The 23,936-nt window shown below is 45.6% G+C and overlaps 1 protein-coding gene and 1 non-coding gene across 4 annotated transcripts; one reads left to right on the top strand and one right to left on the bottom strand.

Moving 5' to 3' along the window:
* Positions 1–1,029: 1,029 nt before the first annotated feature.
* Positions 1,030–1,116, bottom strand: trnastop-uca. The gene has a single exon. It is a non-coding gene; the product is annotated as a tRNA-Sec (tRNA).
* A 609-nt stretch (positions 1,117–1,725) lies between these two features.
* On the top strand, positions 1,726–23,392 carry LOC121284150 (kelch-like protein 24). Of its 3 annotated transcripts, XM_041199359.1 has the most exons (8): positions 1,790–1,804; positions 1,978–1,989; positions 7,149–8,038; positions 10,564–10,748; positions 11,525–11,643; positions 14,715–14,903; positions 19,378–19,566; positions 22,034–23,392. In XM_041199359.1, exons 3-8 carry the CDS (start codon positions 7,164–7,166, stop codon positions 22,220–22,222), a joined length of 1,746 nt encoding a protein of 581 aa, XP_041055293.1. In that variant the 5' UTR covers positions 1,790–1,804; positions 1,978–1,989; positions 7,149–7,163; the 3' UTR covers positions 22,223–23,392. The 3 variants fall into 3 exon arrangements, with proteins under 3 accessions (XP_041055294.1, XP_041055293.1, XP_041055295.1); XM_041199360.1 differs by lacking the exon at positions 1,978–1,989 and having other exon boundaries at positions 1,726–1,804; XM_041199361.1 differs by lacking the exon at positions 14,715–14,903.
* The last annotated feature ends 544 nt before the right edge of the window (positions 23,393–23,936 follow it).

The raw sequence follows: 23,936 nt of genomic DNA, 5'->3' as shown, positions 1-23,936 counted from the left end.
CCTCACTTATCACCCCACCAGCCTGTGCATTCAAAGGACCATCCTCCGCCATTTCCGCCAACTCTAGCATGATACCACCACCAAACACATCTTCCCTTCACCCCCCTGGCGGCATTCCACAGGGATCGTTCCTCCGGGACATCGTCCATCACCCCCTACACCTCAACCCCCTCCCATGGCACCTTCCCATGCAACTGCAGAAGGTGCAACACCTGCCCCTTTACTTCCCCTCTCCTCACCGTCCAAGGGCCCAAACACTCCTTTCAATTGAAGCAGCATTTCACTTGCACTTCCCTCAATTTAGTCTAGTCCATTCGCTGCTCCCAATGCGGTTTCCTCTACATTGGAAAGACCAAATGCAGACTGGGTGACCACTTTGCGGAACACCTTCGGTCTGTCCACAAGCATGACCCAGACCTCCCTGTCACTTGCCATTTCAACACTCCACCTTGCTCTCATGCCCACATGTCTGTCCTTGGCCTGCTGCATTGTTCTAGTGAAGCTCAACGCAAACTGGAGGAACAGCACCTCATCTTCTGACCAGGCACTTTACAGCCTTCCAGACTTAACATTGAGTTCAACAATTTTAGATTATGAACTCTCACCTCCATCCCCACCCCCATTCCGATACCTCCTTTTTCCCCCAATAATTTATATAGGTTTTTCCTTTTCCCACCTATTTCCATTATTTTTAAATGTATTTCCACCCATTGTTTTATCTCTACCTTTTAGCCTATTTCGATTCCTTCACCCCACCCTATCCCCACTAGGGCTATCTGTAACTCTTTCGAATCAAACACGTTTCCATCTGTTTCAGATGAAGTTACATTGTTTCATAGTTTGTCATTATGAGATTTGAACTCTTGATACTCTTTCGAGTACAAACCTGTTTCCATCTGTTTCAGATGAAGTTACATGTTTCACAGTTTGCCATTGTGAGATTTGAACTCTTGATCTCAGGGTTACAAACCCAGTACCATAACCACTTGGCTATTTAGGCCAAGCTAAAATACATCCATTTAGTAGGCACGCCTGAGAGGTGGAATTGAACCACTCCGTTGCTAGACAGCTACAGGCTTGAAGCCTGCACCCCAGACCACTGAGAGCCATCCAGGCTAAAGAGACATGTTAATTCATTAAGATCAGCTGCAGTGCCAGATTGTTTCATAGTTTGCCATTGTGAGATTTGAACTCTTGATCTTGGGGTTACAAACCCAGTACCATAACCACTTGGCTATTTAGACCAACCATTAGGGCTAGCTCATTAGTACCTTGCTCATCCTGCTTTCTACCCTTAATTAGCACATTTCTTAGATAATATCACCACCTTCAACACCTCTTCGTCCTTTTGTCTGTGACATCTTTTGGTTATCTCACCTATCACTGGCCCTCTATCCAGCTCTACCTGTCCCACCCCCCTTAAACCAGGTGGTATTTCACCTCTTTTCTACTTTTACTTAGTTCTGTTGAAGAGTCATACCGACTCCAAACTGTGTTCTTTTCCGCAGATGCTGTCAGACCAGCTGAGTTTTTCCAGGAATATTTATTTTAGTTCTTAATTGCACCACCCCCCCACCCCCCCACCTCCCCTCCGCCAGGTCCTGGGTCAGTTCTTTTTTCCGAGGAAGTGTTTTTAACAATCGCAATGAGGGCAGTCCCCACGGGGGCGGGGCGAGTGGTGACTTATGCCGTCATCTCTGGTCGTGTTTCTAAACAACAGTTACCGTAAAAAGCGAATATTTAAGAACGGGGAGATTTGCAGAGTTTACACAGCATCGGGAGGGCTCGAACCCAGTCACAGGAGGTAAGTGACAGACAAAGGGGGAATGGAATTGGAGAGATTTTCAAACCAGAAATATGTTTGTGCCCCGTCAATTCCACTGTGTCGTTTAAATCAGTTTTAATTCTTAACTGCTGTTGCTACTTGCTAATTAATGTTTAACCTTTATTTTTGTTCCATGTTGCTGTCTGGAATAGGTCGGCGAGACCGTAAGTTTATTTCAATGCTTTTCGCCAGATCCTTCGCCGTATGTTTAAAAAAAAAGGATTTTTAAATTTAAATTAGTGCTGAAGTGGGGTTTGGGGAGTGGTGGTGGTAGTGGTGGGGGTCTAGGAAGAGAGGCGTTAGTTGCCAAAAAAAAGACATGTTAAGTGGAGTTTTGGGCTTGGCAAGTTTATTTTGAAGTTGTGATTCTGGAGGGACGTCCATAAGGTCAGTGGCATTTCCATATCCGCATTCAATAATGTACGATAAGATCGAACGATGAAATCCGTGTGCAGTGTTTGTCTGAGTGAAGTGTTTGGTGTTTGGTCTGTGTGTGTGTGTGGGTTCTGTTCAGTGGTAGCAGCGCGTAGCAGCCGTTGATCGAGGACACAAAAGGACAGTGTGGAAGAGATGAAGCTCTTCCCACATGACATTCTGGAACCGAGCTCCCCCTTAAACCAGGCTAGCAGCCTGGTCCAACAAATTCACTGTTGGGGGTGGCAGGGAACCGAGCGACTGAATCTCAAAAGCCCCCATCTTCTAAACCTAAACCAAGCCTATTATTGTCTGGAGTCCAGCCCCTGACCGCAATCCAAGAGTAATTCCCCCCACCTTCTGTTGAACAATGATACAATATCTCTCTCTCTCTCTGTTATACTTGGTTAGCCCCAGGTCTGACACCGATTCACGGAGCCTGACAGCTGTAGACCAACAATGGGTGCCACTCGCATATTTTTTACACAAATATGTCAAAGCCAGTGGCGGAGTTAGTGGTGGGGGTGAGGGGGTCAGGGACAGGCTTGTGGAACCCTCCGTCACCTGTTCAGTTGTCAGCTGTGGGTGAGCGGACAGTCAGGCTGTGGGTCCACAATACCCGCCCCCCGCCACCACGCCAGAGACTTCAGCACATATTCTAGGCTGACGCTTCAAGTTGCAGTACTGAGGGAGCTCTGTATTATAGGAGGTGCTGCCTTTCAGTTGAGACCTTAAATGGAGTTGCCATCTTCCTTCTCGGGTGGACGTAGCAGACCTTGCAGTTTTGCTGAAAAAGAGGCATGTTGTCAAAGCTTTTCACCTTGCACTCATCAGGACCAGTGCAAGGGTGTCAAATTTCAAAAGGAGCAATAATTCATACTGCATGAGAACAGGGTGCTGATTGGATGACAAGTTGACTCTGGCCAAGGCATTGTCATGGCAAATGCACCAGAGAAGAATTGTCCCCCACACTTTTCTTTCATTCAAAAAGGCACAATGCCCGGACATGTTCCTTTTGCCTGCAGAGGACAGGTTCCGACTAATAAATATATGGAGCTTCTAGCAAGTGTAAGTGAGCTACGTTGTGAGACTGATTGATAACCTGAATGGATTTACAAGGCGAACTGTGGCAGCCAGTGATTGCAGGTTTAAGCCAGTAAAAGATACATTTGGACTGATGTAGAGATAGAAACAACAACAACTTGCATTTATATAGCACCTTTAACATTGAGGTTCTCAGGAACATTACTGAACAAAATTTGACACTTGATACACATAAGGAGATATTGGGACCAGGGATCAAATACTTGGTCAAAGGAGTAGCTTTAAGGACCGTCTTAAAGAAGGAGAGGCATAGGGAGGTGGAGAGGTTGAGTGGGGGAATTGCAAAACTTAGGGCCCTGTAAGTTGAAGGTATGGCCGCCAGTGGTGGAGCGATTCAAATTGGAGATGTGCAAGAGACCTGAATTGAAGGAGTGTAGTCATATCTGGGGGTTGTAGGGGGTCGCACCCTGCTCTTGCTGCTGTCCCTCCCTCCTGCATCCACCACGATCAACCCCCTCCCAACATCATGTAGCAGTGGCCTGGGATGCAGTGATTATACTAGGCCTCTGGTGGGTGTTGTACCAGCAGCAGCTACTACCTCTTTGGTTGCGCTGCCATTCAATAGAGTTGCTGGCCTCTGGGCGGGACTCTTTCCACAACCTCCCCCCCTACCCTGCGACTCTCCTGGGTGCTTGATATCTGGGAGTGGCAATTAATTTGGCAGGCATTGCCTAAAAGAGCTGATGCATGAGAGAGCTCCATCCCTCTCCATAAAATCCAGTCCAACGTTCCAGGTCAATGAACCCTTTTATCTCGGGAGCCATTGCAGTTCAATGAGCACAGGGACGGTGGGTGATATGGATTTGGTGCAAGTTAGGATACAGATAGCAGAGTTTAGGATGAGCTCAAGTTTGTGGAAGATGGGAGGTTGGCTAGGATAGCGTTTGTCAAGTCTAAAAGTAACAAAGCCATGGATGAAGGTTTTAACAACAAATTGTCTACATCTTATCAATTACATTGTTGATGCTGTCGATGCCAATTACATTGTAAAGGTTAAGAGAAACTGGTGATGGATATTAATTGTCTTTGAGCACATATAAATAGGTGACAGTGCCCCAACATGGCCCCTTCTATTAGTTTATTTTATTGAGCATCTGTTTTATTCAAAAGAGAATATAAATAGGTGACATCTGGGACACTGTGTTGAGTGGGAGGAGAACTGTGTGCCTGAACAAGTCAATAGACTCTCAATAAAGAAAAGCGCCTTATTTTGGCTTCACCAACCAGCTTTGACCCTGTTAACACAGATGACTTGAGGTGGGAGGCGAGTCTGGCTACATTACAAATGTTCTCCCTCGCATACCTTTGATCTTTGCTGATGGCACAAAGTGGACTCATAGCCAAATTGACTGCATGTCTTACATTGTGCTCAATATTATTTTCCAGTGGGGTTAGGTTGTATGGCTGAGCTGAGGGATTTAGGAGTTTGAGTACAGAAATCGCTATTAACTAGTTGACAGGCACAAATAATAATTTAAGAAAGGTTAATGGAATGTTAGTGTTTACTTTGGGAGGGCTAAAATACAAAAAGGTGTAAGCTATGCTTCAGTTGTCTAAAGCTGTGACCAGACCCACATCTGGAGCATTGCATTCAGTTCCATTTGCTGCACCTCAGCAAAGATATATTGGCCTTGGAGAGGGTGCAGCATAGATTCACCAGAATGATCCCGGAGCTAGAAGAGTTAAATTGCGAGGACAGATTGCATGGACAGGACAAGAGTACAGGCGATTGAAAGAGAGCCTGATTAAGCTGTTTATGATGATTAACGGATTACATACGGTAGAAAGAGAAAAGCAATTTCCTCTGATGGGGCAGTCTGCAACAATGGGATATAACCTGAAAATTAGAACTGGGCCATTCAGAGGTGATGCCAGGGAACACTTCAAAAAAGGGGAGTGGGAGTCTGGAGCTCTTCACCCCGCCCCCCCCCGCCCAATCCCTGAAAAAGCTGTTGAGGCTGGTGGTCAGTTGAAAACTTCTAAACTAAAATTGATAGATTTTTAAAAATACCTGGAAAATCTCAGTAGGTCTGGCAGCATCTGCAGAGAGGAACACAGTTAACATTTCGAGTCCTTATGACAGTTCTGTTGAAGAGTCATACAGACTCAAAATGTTAACTGTGTTCCTCTCTGCAGATGCTGCCAGACCTGCTGAGTTTTTCCAGGTATTTTTATTTTTGTTTTGGATTTCCAGCATCCGCAGTTTTTTGCTTTTATATTGATAGATTTTTTTGGGCAAGGGTTTTACATAGTGGGGTTCTAGGGTATTAGGGCTTACAGAACGGCAAGGGTGGGGGGTAGTTTGAATTGAGATACACATCAGCCATGATCTAACTAAACAGGCACAAGAGGCTGTGTGACCTTCTGTTCCAATATGGCATTGATAAATGAAGATTACTATGTTATCTCTTGGGCTAAATTAATTGAATTTGAGTTGTTGGAAGTTTTGATTTTGGGAGACGAAGTGGTAAATAAAACACAGCTGGAATGTACACCAGCCAGTATCTGCACAAATCCAACCCTTTCGTACTGATCCTTTCTTTATAAAGGATGACCTCTAGAACAGAAACTATTGAGAAATCTTTTTTGATTAAGGTGTGAGATTTTGGTGAAGGGCCAAAGTATGTAGAGTTAAGCATCAGCATAGTAGAAAAGAGTGGGAAAGAAAGTGAGGGAAATTTGGAAGACATAGCAAGGTTATGCCATTTTTGTAAACCTGTAGATTGAAAGAGGAGGGGAAGGTTGAAAGAAACACTTGCATTTATATAGCACCTTTTAGCAACCATCAGATGCCTCAAAATGCTTCACAGCAGCAGTTCCCAAACTGTGGGTTGCGATCCTGGATAGGGGGTCACAGAGGCCACAATTGGGGTCATGACCTCCCCCGCCCATGAGGCAGCGATGGCCACCATGAAGAGGAGCTGACCCAGTCTGGAGACTCTGGCGGGACAGCCCTGGCCCCGCTGCCAAACAGCGAGGGACGGACGGTGAGCACTTTAACATCGGAAACCACTTTTAGGGACGTGTTTGAGTGGGCCTGGGGCATTTGTGCCCGACTTGGCGCAGGCAGAGGCTGTCAGAGGTTGACTGTGTCCAGAGCACAGGAAAAAACAGGAGGTCATGCAGCTGCTCTAGTCGACCCATTGTATGGTCTCCTTAGGATAACGACTCTGCGTCATAGAAACTTTGTGCCATCTTTGAATTACCTGGGAGCTTGGGGAGCCTATAATTCCCTGTTGCTCTCTTACGGTAATGCCTCGGCTAATCAGAGTCGACTTGCCAACCAATCAGCACCCTTTTCTCCTGTAGGATAAATATTTGTAATTGTCTGAAATTTGATATTCTTGCATTTGTCCTGATGAGTGCAAGACAAAAAGCTTCGACAACACATCTGTCTTTTCAGTGATATTTAAGTTCTCTACTACAAAACGGCTGAAGATTATTGGCAAAAAAAACCAGAGGGGAAATAAGGAGATTTTTTTTAACCCACTGAGCTATTGTGATCTGGAAGGCACTGCCTGAAAGAGCTGTGGAAGCAGATTCAGTTGGAACTGTCAAAAAAGATTTGGATAAGTGCTTGAAAAGGTTAAAAAAAAAGCAGAGCTATGGTGAAAGAGAAGGAAATCGGATTATTTGGATAGGTCTTTCAAAGAGCCAGCACAGGCAGGATGTGCTGAATGGCCTCGTTCATTGCTCAGCGAAAGACAGAGTAGCATCTTAGTAGGGTTTAGCAGTACCTATGTGAATGGCACTATCCCAAGCGATGGGAGGAATTTTACTCATCATATATGTTTCAATTGTCTAGATAAAAGGAAGACCAATGATGGGATTTGGAAGCACAGTTCCAGAACACACAGCAAGAGAAACACAAAAAGCCAGCAAGAATCCCGTCACCGACCTTAACCTAAAGGTATGCCACGCTGAAGATGTCTTGACCAATCTGAATGCTTTTCGTAAAAGCAGACTCTTTACCGACATTGTGCTTCGTATTGATGGGCGTGAGTTCCACTGTCATCGAGCCACACTCTCTGCTAGCAGTGTCTATTTCAGGACAATGTTTAGCACTGGTCTCCAGGAAAGCCAACAGGACACTGTGGACATCAAAGGGATCTCTGCAGACACCATGGATTGTGTGATTGACTATATGTATGGAGGGAGGTGGAACATCCGAGAGGACAATGTTCAGAGTCTGTTGGAGGCGTCAGACCTCTTCCAGATCTCATCGCTCCAGCAAGGTTGTATAGAGTTCTTGGAGACCCAACTGGACCCTTGTAACTGCCTGGGTTTCTTGAGTTTCGCCAACCTCTTTTCCATCCAGGCCTTGTCCGAGAAAAGCAAAAGATTTCTCCTGGAGCGTTTTTCAGATGTGATCCAGCACGAGGAATTTTTGCAGCTGTCCAAGGACGATCTGTGCGACCAGCTGTCCAGTGACTTCTTGGCTGTTACGAAGGAGGAGACCGTCTTCGAAGCTGTGATGCACTGGGTCCGCCATGATGTGCCCAATCGGAAACATGCACTGAAAGAGCTGTTGGAGCGGGTTCGGATTCCCTTGCTGGATCAGATATATTTTGTTGAGAAAGTGGAAACAGATGAGCTTATTATGAGCACTAAGGAGTGCTTGTCCTTGCTTCAAGAGGCGAGGAGGTATCACATCTTTGGCAATGAGATAAAGTCTCCAAGGACAAGACCAAGGAAGTAAGTGGGAGCTTTCTGTTAAACACTTCAATGAGTAGCACTCTTACCTTCCTACTAGAAGGTCACGGGCAGGAATTTTCACTCAGCGGCCGGTTGCGTGCTTGACCTGCTCGAGCGTGAAACGACGGGCGTTGATGTCGGCTGAGTGTGCCGATGTCAACACGCAATCGCGCGATAGTATGGTCGGCAGTGCGCCCACAGGCAATTAAAAGGCCTGTTAAAGGCCATTAAGTTATCAGTTAAATTAAGCACTTCACTGCCCGTCCAACCTAACGGTCGGCGGGGCAGACAAAAATGCCAAGCGGCCCTCGCATTTATTTTGGGGAAATCTCATCCACGGGCGGGATGAGGTTTCCAAAAGCAAATAAGAATAAGATAAAAGCTTTAACTTTTCATTAATAACATGTCCCTGCTCTTGTGTGACAGAGTCACATGAGACGACATGCTTCATGACATTTTTATTTATTTTTTGTAAGTCTTCATCTCCCTGAGGCATTATGCAGCGCTCGCTGGCGCGCATGCGTGAAGTTCGTGCTTAGCCAGCTCGCACTACCCACCCCCCCCACCCCCCCAACACAGGTAGCGCTCAGCGCCGCCACTCGCATTTCACGCTGGCGGGCCTTAATTGGTGAAATCGCTGTGCGATGTCAATCGCGGGTGGCGGTTGGCTTCCTGACTACCCCCGCTGAGCCCGCTCGCCAAGGGCAAAATTCTGTCCCATGTGTTCAAGTCCCTCCTCTCAGTGATTTGAGCAGGTAACCCGACTGATACTATACTGCTGCGCTGACAGAGTGCTGCACTGTCAGGGGTGCTGTCTGTAGAGTAAAAGGTTAATTCTAATAATAGCCACTGAGCATGTGCATAAGGAGCTATGTCATAGTGATGTCACTTACTGAGAGAAGATTGCCGCTCACCCTCCCGGGTTACAGATGGGAATACAGTATTCCCTGGCTCACCCAGTGAAATGTACAGGAAAGTGCACATGTGAGAAGAGCCTAATAAAGGAGTGTAGCTATGTCCTGGTGTCTATAGTTAGTGTTGTTCTGCAGGATCTTTTCTAGAGTAAGGAAACTAACCTTTCCTGACACAACCCAACAGTAACAGACTGCCTTTTGGATGAGACGTTAAAGCAAGATCCTATCTGCTCTCACAAGCAGGTGCTAAAGATCCTGAGGCATTGTTTTGAAGAGGAGTGAAAAAGTTTTCAGCGGTGTCTTGAACAATATTTATCCCTCAACCAACATCACTTATAAACAGGGTATCTGGTCACATTAGTGTTTGTCGGAACTGGCTATGCACTAGATTAGTTGCAGCAGTTTCTACATTACAATGGTGATTACACTTCAAAAGTACTTAAGTAAAGTGCTTTGGGATATCCTATAAAAGGTATTATTTACATGCATGTTCCTCTTTAACTTTGAGTCCTCTGTGTTTGGTTGGCTGGTATCTATCCCACTAATTATACTGTTCCCTACATTCCTATTTCCTCCCCGTGGTCAGTTCGCTCATCCTCCCTGCAGTCCCCGCTCTCGTCCACACAGCTTACAAGAACCTCATAACTGTTGGACAATTGCAGGGGCTAAGACTCCTTGAATGCTACTCCCTGGGTCCCCATACCTGCCTCACCTGCAGTCACACCCTCCTGTCCTTGATCACAGACCAAATCTGAATGACCTAATCTGAGGGGTGTGACCGCCTTTTGGAGCAGTGTCCAGGTAGCTTTCCCCCCTCTCTGATGTGGCGCAATGCCTGCGGCTCGGACTCCAGCACCTTAACTCAGATCTGAAGTTCCTTGAGCTGCAAACATTTGGTACAGATGTGTTCACTCTGGATCTCCAGCAGCACCCACATGCTGCAGCAGCAACACATCACCCATCCTGCAATCACTATCGTACTTTATTTAATGACTTAATTAATTACTCCAGTATCCCTGCTTTTTACACTTTATTGTAATTTTTTTTTACACCAGTCTTATACTTAACAAGCTATTTTTAAGAAAGAGAAAAAAAGAATAGAGACTGAAACACAAATTATAGACCTTAATTTTACATTAAAGGCAAGAAATACTTAATAATCCTACTCAACATTCAGCTGCTCTCCCTACTCTTTTTACATTAAATCTCCCCACCCTGTTTAAATGAAGTCTGCACACTCACACCACTCTCTGTTTAAATGAAGTCTGCACAGTCACCCCCACAGACCTAAACTTGTATTCCCTTGCATTTAGGAGATGAATAGGGAATCTGATAAAGATGATTAAGGTCACTCGTGTGGAGCATAAGCAGCAGCATCGACCTATTGGGCTGATTGGCATAATTCACTGAGTGAATTGCTCATTCGGAGAGCCGGTGTAGACATGATGGGCTGAATGGCCTCCTTCTGCGCTGTAACAATTCTGTCGTGCTGTGTGTTAAGTGGTGTGATGCCCTTGTTCTTGTGTCATGATTAACAGAGTTATGGTCAGCAATGCCACAGAGACCCACCTGAAAACCCTGCCTAACCACAGAGACTTTGCTTTTGCTCAGGTTCACGAATGTTGCGGAAGTGATCGTTGTGGTGGGAGGCTGTGACAAGAAGGGTTACACAATGCTGCCATACACCCAAAAGTACAACCCAGGCACTGGGGAATGGACACAGCTTGCCAAGATACCAGACTACTCCAAATCTGAGTTCGCTGTTTGTGCCTTAAAGAATGACATCTTCCTCTCAGGTCAGCACCAGATGTGCCTGGGGTCATTGTGCCTGGATGTGGGAATCTGTGCAGACGAGTGAAATGTGTATGCGTGCATACATGTGATTGTGTTTGTAAGTGAACGTGTGGGAACATGAGCGCATTTATATGTGAGTTTGTGGATATGTGAAATCCCTGTGTACCTGGTTTAGCCAGTTGTTAGTCAGCCCTAGCTCAGTTGGCAGCACTCCTGCCACTAGTTACAAGATTCTGGGTTCATGTCCCACTCTAGGACTTGAATATAAAAGCCCAGGCTACTTCAGTGCAGTCCTGAGGGAGTGCTGCACTCTGAGGTGCTGTCTTTTAGTTGACATTAAAGTGGAGCTCTGTCTGCCTTCTCAGGTCAGTGTAAAAGAACCTATGGCACTATTCTGAAGAGCAGGGGAGTTCTCCCCAGTGCCCTGGCCAATATTTATCCCTCAACCAACATCACAAGGCGAAACAGATTATTTGGTCATTATCACCTTGAGGTTTGTGGGAGCTTCCTGTGTGCAAGTTGGCTGTTACATTTCCTACTTTACCACAGTGACTGCTCTTCAAAAAGTAATCCATTGGCTGCAAAATGTTTTGACACATTTGGTGGGTGTGAAAGTGACTATATAAATGCAAGTAATTATTTTCTATTTTTTCCTCTCTGTAAATAAATCAAGTAAACTGGCACATCTGGTGATCAGATAGGATGCAATGGTATTGTTAAAGGCACAATGCTGATATTTGGACTTGTAATAAAAAGCCATGTGGATTTTCCTTTATAGGTGGGAACCTGTACAGTAATGATGTATGGATGTATAACTCACACCTCAATACCTGGGTCAGAGTTGCTCCTTTAAATAAAGGAAGATGGAGGCACAGAATGGTGACACTGCAAGGCCAGGTAGGAACCAGGCAGAATGGTCATACTGACCAGGTATTGTCCTTAACTAATGGCTGGGATAATTTGGGAACCGGGACATTCAGTGCCTGGAGCCTACTTCATTGTGGATGATCCCTTGGGGAAAGATGACAGTGGAGTAGTAAAGTCAGTGGACTTGTAATCGAGAGGCCCAGACCAATGCTCTGGAAACATGGCTTCAAATTATAACTGGTGGGAATTCAAATGCAATTGATAAATTTGGAATATAAAGCCAGTCTCAGCAATGGTGACAATAACTATCATTGGCTGTTGTAAAAGCCCAACTGGTTCATCAGTGTCCTTTAGGGAATGAAATCTGCCGTCCTTACCTGGTCTGGCCTACATGTGACTCCAGACCCCACAGCAATGTGGTTGACTCTTAACTGCCCCCCTGAAATGGCCTAGCAAGACAGTCAGTTCAAGGGGCAATTAGGGATGGGCAACAAATGCCAGCCTTGCCAGTGATGCCCGCATCCCCATGAAAGAATAAAGAAAATAAATCCATACCTCAGCTCCAAGTACCTACTTTATGGCTTCGTACCCATTTTTACCCCTACCCCACAAAACTATCGATCTCAGTCTTGAAAGCTTCAACTGACATCCAGCATCTGCTGCCTATTAGGGGGTGGGTGGGTGGGTGGTTGAGAGTTCCACATTTCCACTACCCTTTGTGTGTAGAAGTTCTTCCCAATTTCACTCGCAAGTGGTCTGGCTCTAATTTTGTGGTTAAGCCCCATTATTCTTCATCTGAATGCCCCAATGCCTAAATCATTATCTTGGCTAAGGAAGTGCACCACTGTGATCAAGGACCCATTTACCTGTTCCAGATGGATAGTAAAGACCCAGTGTGGGAAGAAAATCAGTGAGTCACTCTGGTTCAGTCTGTTCCACACGCTCAGAACTCTTCATGCAAAAGTTCTCTTTTTTTTTGGCTTAACTTGCTGTTAATTAGTATTTCCTTAACTCATATTCACTGTTATTTCTTTTAAGTGATTTGTGTTGGAAAACGACTGGAAAGAGTTAGGGAGATTGTCTTATGAGAAACGATTGGGCCTATACTCATTGGAGTTTAGAAGAATGAGAGGTGACCTTCTCGAAACACACAAGATTCTGAGGGGGCTCGACAAGGGAGATGCTGAGAGGATGTTTCCCCTTGTGAGGGAATCTAAAACTGGGGGGCACAGTTTAAAAATAAGGGGTCACCCATTTAAAATGGAGATGAGGATGAATTCCTTCTCTCGGAAGGTCGTTAGTGTTTGGAATTCTCTTCCCCAGATGGGTTAAATATGTGACAGTATGAGAACAGGTTGCATAGATTAGCCTGTGTCCCTTGAGTATCGAAGGCTAAGGAGTGATCTAATTGAGGTGCTTGAGACGATTGAAGGAATTAATTTTTTTAAAGTTCATTTATAGGATGTGGGTAATATTGTCAACCACATTGTTGTGGGTCTGGAGTCAAATGTAGGCCAGGCCAGCAGATTTCCTTCCCTAAAAGGCATCAGTGAACTAGATGGGTTTTTACAACAACCGACAGTGGCTTAGTCATCATTGGACTTTTAATTCCAGATTTTTAATTGGATTCAAATTCCACCATCTGCTGTGGTGGGATTTGAACCTGTGTTCCCAGAGGATTACCCTAGGTTCCTGAGATTACTAGTTCAGCAACAGTGCCACTATGCCATTGCCTTCCCTACAGTATAGAGGGAGAGAAAAACTATTTCCTCTAGTGGGCCAGCCCAGAACAAGTGGGTACAATGTTAAACTTAGAGCCAGGCCGTTCAAGGGGATATCAGGGTGCACTTCACACAAAGGCTAGCTGAGATCTGGAACTCTCCCTCAGATCAGAAAACTGTTGATGCTGGGGGGAGTAGGGTGGAGGTGGGGGGGGGTTGCCAATTAAAAAGTTCAAAACTGAGATTAATCAGTTTTTGCAAAGGAAAAATACTGCAGATGCTGGAAAAAAAAAATAAAAGGATAAAACACTGAAAATACGCGAGTCAGTCAGTATCTGCAGAGAGAGAAAAATAGAATTAACGTTTCAGATCAATGACCTTTTGTCAGAAGTGATTAGTATTGTTCGGCATGGGTATGAAAGGCAATGAAACCTAGGAGGGTAGATGGAGTTAAGATGTGGATCTACCCATGATTCAATTGAATGAGGGGCTGAATGGCCTCCTCCTATTCCTATTTATCTGATTTATTGCAGGAGGTTTTGAGTATAAGTAAAGAAGTCTTGCTGCAATTGTACAGAGCCTTGGTGAAACCACACCTGGAGTATTGTGTATAGTTTTGGTCTCCTTACCTAAGGAAATATATACTTGCTACAGAAGAAGTGGAACGAAGGTTCACCAGACTAATTCCTGCAATGGCGGGATTGTCCTATCAGGAGAGATTGAGGAGACTGAGCCTGTATTCTCTAGAGTTTAGCAGAATGAGGGGGTGATCGCATTGAAGCAGACAAAATTCTTGCAGGGCTCGATAGGGTAGTTCCAGGGAGGCTGATTCCTCTGATTGGGAGGAGTCTAGATCCAGGGGACGCAGTCCCAGAATAAGAGGTAGGCCATTTGGGACTGAGATGAGAAGGAATTTCTTCACTTAGAGGGTGGTGTATCTTTGGAATTCTGTACCTCAGAGGCCTATGGGGGCTCAGTCCTTGAGTAGGTTCAGGACAGAAGTCAATAGATTTCTAAGTAGTAAAGTGATGCCATAGTCATGTGAGTTGGGGCTATGTAAAGAACTACCTTAAGGGTGAAAGGGCAGAATAGGAGCAAAGAACAAGAGGTTTCAACACATGGGACCCTGTTCTCCAAGGGATTGAGGGTAATCGCCATCCTTTGTACCCACTGCCTCGTTAGTGTACATAGCTAGTTGTACATGATCATGAAAATTATTGATGCCGCTGTATCAGTGGCCTCCTCAAATTGATCTGCCCTAGTTTGGCTCAAATTAGAAAATATCGTTTCTTTGCTCAGCACATTTGATGGTGAGTGAGGTGAGACAGCTAGATCCTGCGTAAACACTAACTGATTACTCTTCACCTTGGTTTTTCTTAGCTGTATGCAGTGGGTGGTTTTAATGGATTCAGCAGGATGTCCAGTGTTGAGCGCTATGATACGTACTTGAACTGCTGGTCTTACGCTGCACCTTTATTGGAAGCTGTGAGTTCAGCAGCTGTTGTTGCCTGCTTAAACAAGCTCTATGTGATAGGAGGGGCACTCAGCAATCAGTTAAACTCCAACAAGGTAAGGAAAAGACTTCCTCCTTTTTTTCCTGAAGGGACAAAAGTTCAGGCCACCTAGACCATGTACCTATAGAAATGGTTAACCCTTGAATGACTCTTTTGCCCTTAAACCATCCTAGATGAATGTAGGAGATCCCACTGTGCTTTTTGGAAGGAGAGCAGGAGCGATCTCCCTAGTGACCTGCCCAATATTTAACTCTCAAACAACATCAATAAAAAAAGTTATCTAGTCATTATTGCATTGCTGTTTGTGGGATCTTACTGTGCACAAATTGGCTGCTGTGTTTCCTATATTACAACAGTGACTACACTTCAAAAGAATCACATTTTCAAACTTCAATATACTTGACAATGCAAGTAAGTTTTCAGTGAATGGAAATCCCAAACATCTAATGAATTTAGTTGACAGGCCAGGTTTTGTGATCCCACGAGAGGTCCTAGAGTATTATCGTTCAGTAGTCCTCTATTGGATCATATTTATACATGCTAAGATGTCCTGAGTTTTTGAAAGATGCTATTGGAATGCAAATCTCTCTTTCCACCTGCCCATTCCTCTGCCACTGCCCACAGTCCCCTCAACCCCTGTTCCCCAACCCACATTGGCTACTGGTCCCACCATACCTCAATTTGAAAATTCTCACCCTTGTGTTAATATCGCTCCATAGCCTCACCCCTCCCTGTCTCTGTAACCTCCTCCAGTCCCCCAACCCTCCAAGGTCTCTGTGTTCCTCTAATTTGGCTCTCTTGCTGCCCCCCAACTTCAGACACTCCACCATCGACTGACCTGCCTTCAGCTGCCAAGGCCCTAAACTCTGAACTTCCCTCTCTAAACCTCTTCACCTCTGTCCCATTTTCTAAGATGTTCCTCTTTGACTAAGTTTTTGACCAGTTGCCCAAATAGCTGCTTCTCTGTTTAGTGTCAAATTTTGTTTGATATTTCCTCATGTGAAATTCCTTGGGACATTTTTCTGTTTTAAGGGTGCTATATATATATATATATATATATATATACAAATAGCTCTTGTAGTTATGATACTCCAGTTATCAAAGTCTTGCATTTATATATACATCCCAAAGTGCTTTACAAGCAAATAAGTACTTTTGAAGTGTAGTTAGTGCTGTATTGTAGGAAACATGCAGACAGTCTGTGCGCAACAAGCTCCTACAAACAGCAAGGTCATAATTAGGGGATAAATATTGGCCAGGATTCTAGGGATAACTTCCCTGCCCTGCTAAGGAGCACAGTGGGATTTTTTACATCCAGCTAAGATAGCAAACAGGGCTTCAGTTTAACATCTCATCTTAAATATGGCACTCTTGAAAGTATAACACACCCTCACTTTTCTACTGAAGCATCAGCCTTGCTTTGTAAGCTTGAGTGGGACTTGAACCCACAAACTTTTGGCATAGGGAGGAGAATACTACAAACTGAGCCACAGCAGACACATGTGGGACAGTCTGACCTATTTCCAGGGCCTGGGAGAGGGGAGTGCAGGTTGTGCTAATCACCGGGTTCCATGCCTCTGGCGGGTCTCAGGCTCATTGGCCAAGTAGCCTGTCAGTCTGGATGGTCAGGATCCAAAGCAGCCAATCTGGCACGGAGGCCATCCTGATTGACAGGCTAATTGGCCAATGAATGTTGTTGTTCTGAACATTTCACAGGGTAAATGTTAGATGCTATTATTAAAGACACTATGGCAGGGCACTTAGAAAAATTCAGGTTAATTAGGCAGAGTCAACATGGTTTTGTTCAGGGGAAATCATGTTTAATGAACTCTTTGGAGTTCTTTGAAGAAGTCACATGTGCTGTGGATAAAGGGGAACCAGCGGATGTACTGTACTTGGATTTCTAGAAGGCATTTGATAAGGTGCTACATCAAAGGTTATTGTGGAAAATAAAAGCTTATGGTGTAGGGGGTAACATATTGGCATTGATAGAAGATTTGCGAGCTAACAGGTAGCAGAGAGTTATTTTCTGGTTGGCAGGGCGTAATGAGTGGTGTGCTGTTTTGAGATTTAAGCCCAGCTCCCTCCACCTCTCCTCCTGTCCCTGTGCAACTGGCTGGTTTTGATGGCGACAGGTGGTGGTTTGGCGGTGCCGGGTAAGAGAGCGGCGGTGGCCTGTGTGGGTAGCTCAAGGCCGCCAGTTTTGGCCATGAATGGAATTCGAGAATACCTTCAAAGTCCTTCCAATTAGATGGCAAATTGAGATCTGGAAGCCTGATCACCATTGAAAGTTTACCATGAGAGGTTCTACTGGAAATCTTTCCCTATCATCCTTGTTGTGTACAGGCTGCGTCAGCAAGTCCTTCTACCAGGTGTCCCATGACAATTTAATTTGGCACAGAATCTACTGCAGATATTTTGTTTGCAAGAAGAAGGCCTGGAAGCCCAAGGCTGTAGATAAAGCTACTGAGAAGCTGAGTACAATTTCAATTCATGTGTCATGAGGGCCTTGTGGATGGAATCTGTACCTGAATCTGGTTTTGTCTCCAGTTGGGGCTGCAGTGTCAGGAGCTTTGACGATATGAGGTGGAATTCCACTGGTGGGGACTAGCGGGCAGATCCTTACCTGGTCCTGAAGCCCAGGAGAACATGCTGGAATTCTCAGCCAGAATGGGTGCTGGATGGGCTCAGGATTTACTCCCTCCACAGGTGGCTCAGTTTGTGGTTCTGAATGTGCTCTTCTAAGGGTTCTATGTTCCTACATTCTGTCCGGGCCTCAGTCCTCCCTCGATAGTGTGTGAGAGACCTGAGGCCACAACACACACACACACACACACACACACACACACATCGACCCCCCACCCCGGCACCCCCCAGGATACATCTCCCTTCCCTCGCCTCCTCCCTCCAAACAACCCCCCCCCCTCAGGATACACCTCCTCTCCCTCACCTCCTCCCTCCCCAAAATCTTATCTACCCAGGTCAACCAAGCCAACCCGCTTCCCCACCCCAACTTTCATATGGATTCCGCTGAGGTCACCCTGGAGCCTGCACCACCAGGGGCTGAACGTTAGGTCTGTTTTAGTTAAACTCCTTATCTCAGATCTGGTCCCCTCCCTTTCTCTGGTGACCAAGACTCAGGGCCTAGTGTGTCTCTCTCTCTCTAGCTCTGCTTCTTTAGCAAAAAGGCAAATAAGGTTTTATTTGTTAGCTCTGCCACTTGGCACCTTTAAATGGCCATTTTTATTAATTATTCATTTTTAAAATGATCAAATTATTGCTTTGATATTTTTTTCTTGCTCAGCAAGATGTGTATGTTTTCTTTCTACCTGAACTTTTTACATGAAATTCATGTTTAACATTGTGCCAAACTGGACCTCAGGCAGCTGCTGCTGTGCTTCTTGCTGACGGGGAAGGAGAGAATCATAAGAAGCCTGGTTACTTTTCTGGAGGGCTGGCAAAAGGGGTTATTTTTGCTCCAATAGGAATAAGAAGTGTTGGAAATGCCCTGCACGTCTGGCAGCATCTGTGCAGAGAGAAACAGAGATCAGTGACCTCGTGGACCTGAAGCATTAACTCTGTTTCTCTCTCCACCAATGCTGTCTGGTCTTTCTGCATTTTCTGTTTATATTTCAGATTTCCAGCATCTGCAGTACTTTACTCTCCATGCTGGGCATTTATAAGCGTCCAATTTAAAATGTTAAAAAGATTCAATTTGAAATGAGTAAATATTTATCACTCAATGCAAAAAATTCTGTTAAAACAAGCCGACTTATGTATAGAAATAGGACATGATTGCAGGTGAATTGGTTGGTCCTAATTGAATGGAAGGTTTTGCCATTTTAATCTTGGAAATGAAAGCAGGAGCCATGTGCCAATTGAATATGTCGCTGGTAGTTCAAGATATTCTCATTTGTACATGGGATTATTGTTTGCGGTGGTTATGAGGTTCAAGTCTTTTTGATGTTGCTACTTGGCTACTGCATGGGACCTGGCTCAAAGAAGCGGAGCTGGTTGCATAATATGAATGACCAAGTAATGTCTAATTGCCTGATAGAGTCGGAGTGCATAATGTGATTGACCAAGTAATGTCTAATTGCCTGATAGAGTCGGGGTGCATAATGTGATTGACCAAGTAATGTCTAATTGCCTGATAGAGTCGGGGTGCATAATGTGATTGACCAAGTAATGTCTAATTGCCTGATAGAGTCGGGGTGCATAATGTGATTGACCAAGTAATGTCTAATTGCCTGATAGAGTTGTGGGTGTAAAGTGTATTAAATTAAATTCCTGAGTTTTCAATGGGCTTTATAAATGGGGTACAAAAACCAATAAGTATTGTTAAACCTATATGACACAGTTTGACCCGCCATTCTGGCCACACGGTGGGTGGGGGTTTAAAAGGGTGGGAAGGAAAGTAACGGGCCCAGAAACAGGTCACCAAGGCCATGATTTCTCTCCCTGGCCCTGCCTATTTCTGCCTGTCAGCCTTGCGTGTTTGTATGTAAGAGTAAACGTCTTCGTTGCAGGTCCAGTGTTACGATCCAGTGAAAGACGATTGGACACTTACAGCCATAACTCCCTTTACTCAACGATGCATCAGTGCAGTGACTCTGAAGGACATGATTTATATAACGGGAGGACTCATGGAGAATATGTATAAATACAACCCAGTCGATGACTGCTGGACAATGATGGGCAGCACATCAGGACCTCTGGTAAGATCACAGAGCCTGGCCTAAATCAACTGAAAGCTACTGGATGTTCAGGATCTCCTTTCTCTGAAGGCTTTGTCTGATGGTATTGAAGTTTCAGAATCTCTTTTCAAATCTTTTGACTGTAAACGCTGAGGTGGAATTTGCTGGAAAAATAACAGAGTTTAATGGGGTTCTCCATTATTAGTGCGAAATAATTCAGGAATATCTGGAGAGCAAGAGACATGTCATGAGTTGCAAATTGTCACAAATTTCTGAACGATTTGAATCTCTTTGCCATTAGCCTTGTTACACTAGCTTATCCTCAACTTCCCTGTGACTCTCCTGAAGCTGCTGCATTTGCCCTTTAAGTACGAGTTAAACTGGCAACTAAAAGCTGGGGCTGGTACTTAATGGTAAGGACCCTTCAGGTGACGAGGTTTATCTTCCTGCAATATCACTCATCCCTTAAGGCCAATAAAGGGAATAGTTGAAAGTGTGAGGTCTCACTAATGCAGGTGGTAAATCGTAATATAGAATTACAGAGGATTTACAGCACAGAAATCCAATGTGGTTGACTCAGCTGTCCTCTGACATGGCCTAGCAAGCAGCTCATTGGCTAACTACCACCTACTCAAGGCCAATCAGGGATGGACAATAAATGCTGGCCTTGCCAGTGATGCTCACACCCCAAGAACGCATAAAAAGAAAATAGGCCATTCAGCCCAACCAACCCCATGCTGACATTTATACTAAATTTAAGCCTCCCTCAATCCTTCTTCATCTGACTCTCTAAGCCTAACCCCCCTCTTCCTTCTCCCTCATGTGGTTATTTAGCCTCCCCTTAAATGTATTTATACAACTCACCTCAGCCACTCCCTGTGGTAACACATTCCACATTCTGCCCATTCTCTGGCTAAAGACATTATTCCCTAAATTCCCTATTAGGTTTTTAGTGACCATCTTATATTGATGGCCTGTAATTTTGCTCTTTCTCACACGTAGAAGCACTCTCTCTGTGCCTATTCTATTAAAAATCTTTCATAGCCCTTAAAGATTCTAAAATTTAACATTTTAACTTTTTTTTTCTTACTTTTCCCTTTTTGTTTTTTTTTTCTCTATCTTAATCCCATCTTTCTTCCCTTTCCTTTATTTCTCTTTTTTGATCTAATTTGACCCTTGTTCATCCTAATGCTTCCTCGCTTGTTCCTCTGTTTCTTTCTCCATCCTTCAATCTCATTTGGCCCTGTCTTTTGCCAAGGTCTTTGCGAGCCTGGCTGCTCCACTATCACCTCTGAGCTGAAGGCTGAGGGTAATAGCCCAACAAAAGGCACAAAACAGCCCACACCAGCAAGACAGGGACAAATTGTGTGAGCGCGATGAGTTCACTCTTGCCTGGCGTGATGTGGGTCATGTACGTTCCAGTGTCAATTCCTGTCTGGACATGGTCAGGTGACATAGTGAAAGACTGCTTGCCCTTGCAAGCATGTGTAGGTAGGCAATGACCATCGAGGCTGATAGAAATGTTTCATGTTGAGGTTTACTGGAGGCCCAATAAGAGAAATTCAGGAGTGCTCATTTTTGATATATATGCATGGGCCTATCACCAGCTTTATTTCACTTACTGTTTTTGGGATCTTGTTGTGCCCAGGTTGGCCACCATGTCTCCAAATTTTCAACGGTAACTACACTTCAAAATGACTTGATTGGCTGTGAAGTGCTTTGTTCACGTCCCGAGGTCATGATGGCGCTATATGAATGCCAGTCTTCCTTGTCGTTCTGCTATAGTATATTCCATAGTCTCAAATCCTGAACTTCCAAGGTTCACAAGTTGAGCACCGGTCCAATGCATTGTCCCCAAAGAACCCAGGGAGGTCCAGGTTTAATCATGGATCTGTATGCGGCAAGTCAGTTGGTCTCAGCCAGGATGGTGACAAAGCGGGTGAAGTTGCAATTGACTTCAGTGCCCTAGTGCTGAGAGGGGCAAATAAAGAACTAAATCAGCTGGGGCATCCCATTCCTGATTGCAAAGTGTGCATCCGCAGACCTTGGGTGAAGGCAGTATGAAGCCCCCCACAGTCAAACAGCCTGGCATTTAATTGTCTGCTAGGAGATAGCAAAAGACAGCTTGGGCAGGGTACTGGAGAGTAGCTGGCAGCCCTGGACCCATGCCAGAGCAGCAGTCTTTGGAGCTGGGGCTTGGGGTGTGCGGTGTGGGGGTGGTGGAGGGTGGTGATGGTGGTGTGGGGGGGGGGGGGTGTGCGGTGTGGGGGTGGTGGAGGGTGGTGATGGTGGTGTGGGGGGGGGGGGGGAGAGGTGTGGGGGGTGGTGGGGGAGGGGGGAGTGTGGTGGGGTGGGGGAGGGGGGGGGGTGTGGTGGGGGGGGGTGATGGGGAGGATGGTGACATCATTGGGAATAGAGAGACAGAAGGATGGAGGAAGCCTCAGACAGTGAATAAGTAATAATCTCCACTTTCATTTGTGTGATGTAGGAGAACTGTGGGCTGACGGTTTGCAATGGGATGATTTACATTCTCGGAGGAAAGGACAACATGGCGGAAGGCACAGACAAGGTGCTCTGCATCGATTCCACCTCAGACAAGCTAACCCACGTTTCAACCATGCCACAGTGCGCCAGTTACCACGGCTGCGTCACCATACACCAGCGCGTGAGAAGATAACAAGCGCACTCGTTCACTGCACGCAGGCTGTATGTTGCTTTTCTTTTTACATACTGGACATTTGAAGTTGGCTGTTATATTCTTTCACATGGTTTTTTTTTAATATTCTGTTACATATAAAGGCGCCACAGACGACAGCTTGGCAATAGCTGGGGCTGTTTGTCAGAAACTGAAAATTTAATGTTTGAGTGAGTAACCAATTGTTTTTAAACTCCTGCCCCACCTCCAACAGGTACTGACCCAAACACCACCTCCTAGCACATCCCTGATGGGCACTGACCCATAGAGTTCTTCATGGCCCATCCCTGATGGGCACTGACCCATAGAGTTCTTCATGGCCCATCCCTGATGGGCACTGACCCATAGAGTTCCACCTAGCCCAACACTGATTGGCACTGGCCCATCACTGATAAACCTGATAAATCCTGGTATCCAGTAATCAACATTGAGTCATATTTGTGGCAGTGATTAACCTTTATTCGACATAATGAAGACAAGGTATAATTACAAGTTTGCAAATAGCAGTTTTCAAGATATAATTGAAAGTTATATTATTCCATTTGTGCCCTCTGCAGAAGTAGAAGTCACCATTATATGTATCTCCACCCTCTAGCTCAGCCTCTGGAGCATTCTCAGAGTATCTCCTGAATTTACTGAATTCTCTTTGAAGTCTTCTACACCTCTAACCCCTTCTTATCCTCCTTTCTAGAATTCAAACTCACTGAATTTCGCTAGACCCATCAATGAGTTATAATCAGCATGCTCTTGTCCAATTATAGGGATGATGCATCTGCAAAACCCCTTTGCTGCCGACTTTCCAGCCTCCCTTTACCTTGTTTATTTTGACTGTTGGGGCTATTATCAATGCAGCTGTAGCAACCTAAAGGTGGCGTGTTTTTTTATGTTGGAAGCATGTAAATCGTGTGCCCTACCCCCATGCCAGGTGTGGTGGCAGAATCAGGCTATAGGGTGGCAGCTGGGGACCCTGGCCACCTTCCTGCCTTCACCCACCTGGATTGAGTCCTGTGGCGGGTAGGCCCTCGAGTGGCTTTCCTGCCCCGCTGCCAGTTTGGGCTCTTGAGTGGTCAGTTAATGCCCACCTAAGGGCCTCTTCCCACTGCCGCTGGTATTAAGCCTGTGATGGGTGAGGAGAGGTTTTGGGGGTGGGGGAGGGGGCAGGGGGGCTTCTCACCCATGTGGGAAGCATGACATGCAAACCTGTGCAGGATTGTTCGTGGGCTTCTGGAGGAGGCCCCTCATTCAAAGGCATTCAGTGCCTGACCGTGGGGCCCAGTATGGAGAAGGGGGAGGCCTGCTGAGAACCACCCCCTGCCCTTGCTACTGACCCCCCCCCCCCCCCCCCCCCCCCCCCCCCCCACCATCCCCATCCCACCATCACTCACCTCCTGCCTGGGACCCAGCAACAGCACTGGATCTCGGGTGGGTGTTGTACCAGCAGCAGCCACAGCCTCCCGGTGGCACTGCTGTTCAACAGAGCAGCTGGCCTCTGATTGGCTGGCAGCACTGGACAGGCAGGACTTCTCCCCGGGTCCTTGATCCGGGGGTAGGGGGAAGGCCCACTGCTGGCCTGTCAAGCGGGTGAGTGGCACAAGGTGCCAATGGGCCTTTCTGGAAAGAGATGACTTGGGGTTTTGCTGGCACTCCAGTTGACAGCTGAGACTCCAGTTGCCTTCACAAGATTCCAGCCATACCA

The sequence above is a fragment of the Carcharodon carcharias genome, chromosome 11 (assembly GCF_017639515.1).
Source record: "Carcharodon carcharias isolate sCarCar2 chromosome 11, sCarCar2.pri, whole genome shotgun sequence".
NCBI classification, from domain to species: domain Eukaryota; kingdom Metazoa; phylum Chordata; class Chondrichthyes; order Lamniformes; family Lamnidae; genus Carcharodon; species Carcharodon carcharias.
This window is presented reverse-complemented; position numbering and strand designations above follow the sequence as displayed.

Bases quoted from the DNA above. Each gene is read 5' to 3' on its own strand.
- LOC121284150 (XM_041199360.1), top strand. From the start codon at position 7,164: ATGATGGGATTTGGAAGCACAGTTCCAGAACACACAGCAAGAGAAACA. The intron at 10,749-11,524 runs GTCAGCACCAGA...TTTCCTTTATAG, and splicing joins GAATGACATCTTCCTCTCAG to GTGGGAACCTGTACAGTAAT. The intron at 14,904-19,377 runs GTAAGGAAAAGA...TCTTCGTTGCAG, and splicing joins ATCAGTTAAACTCCAACAAG to GTCCAGTGTTACGATCCAGT.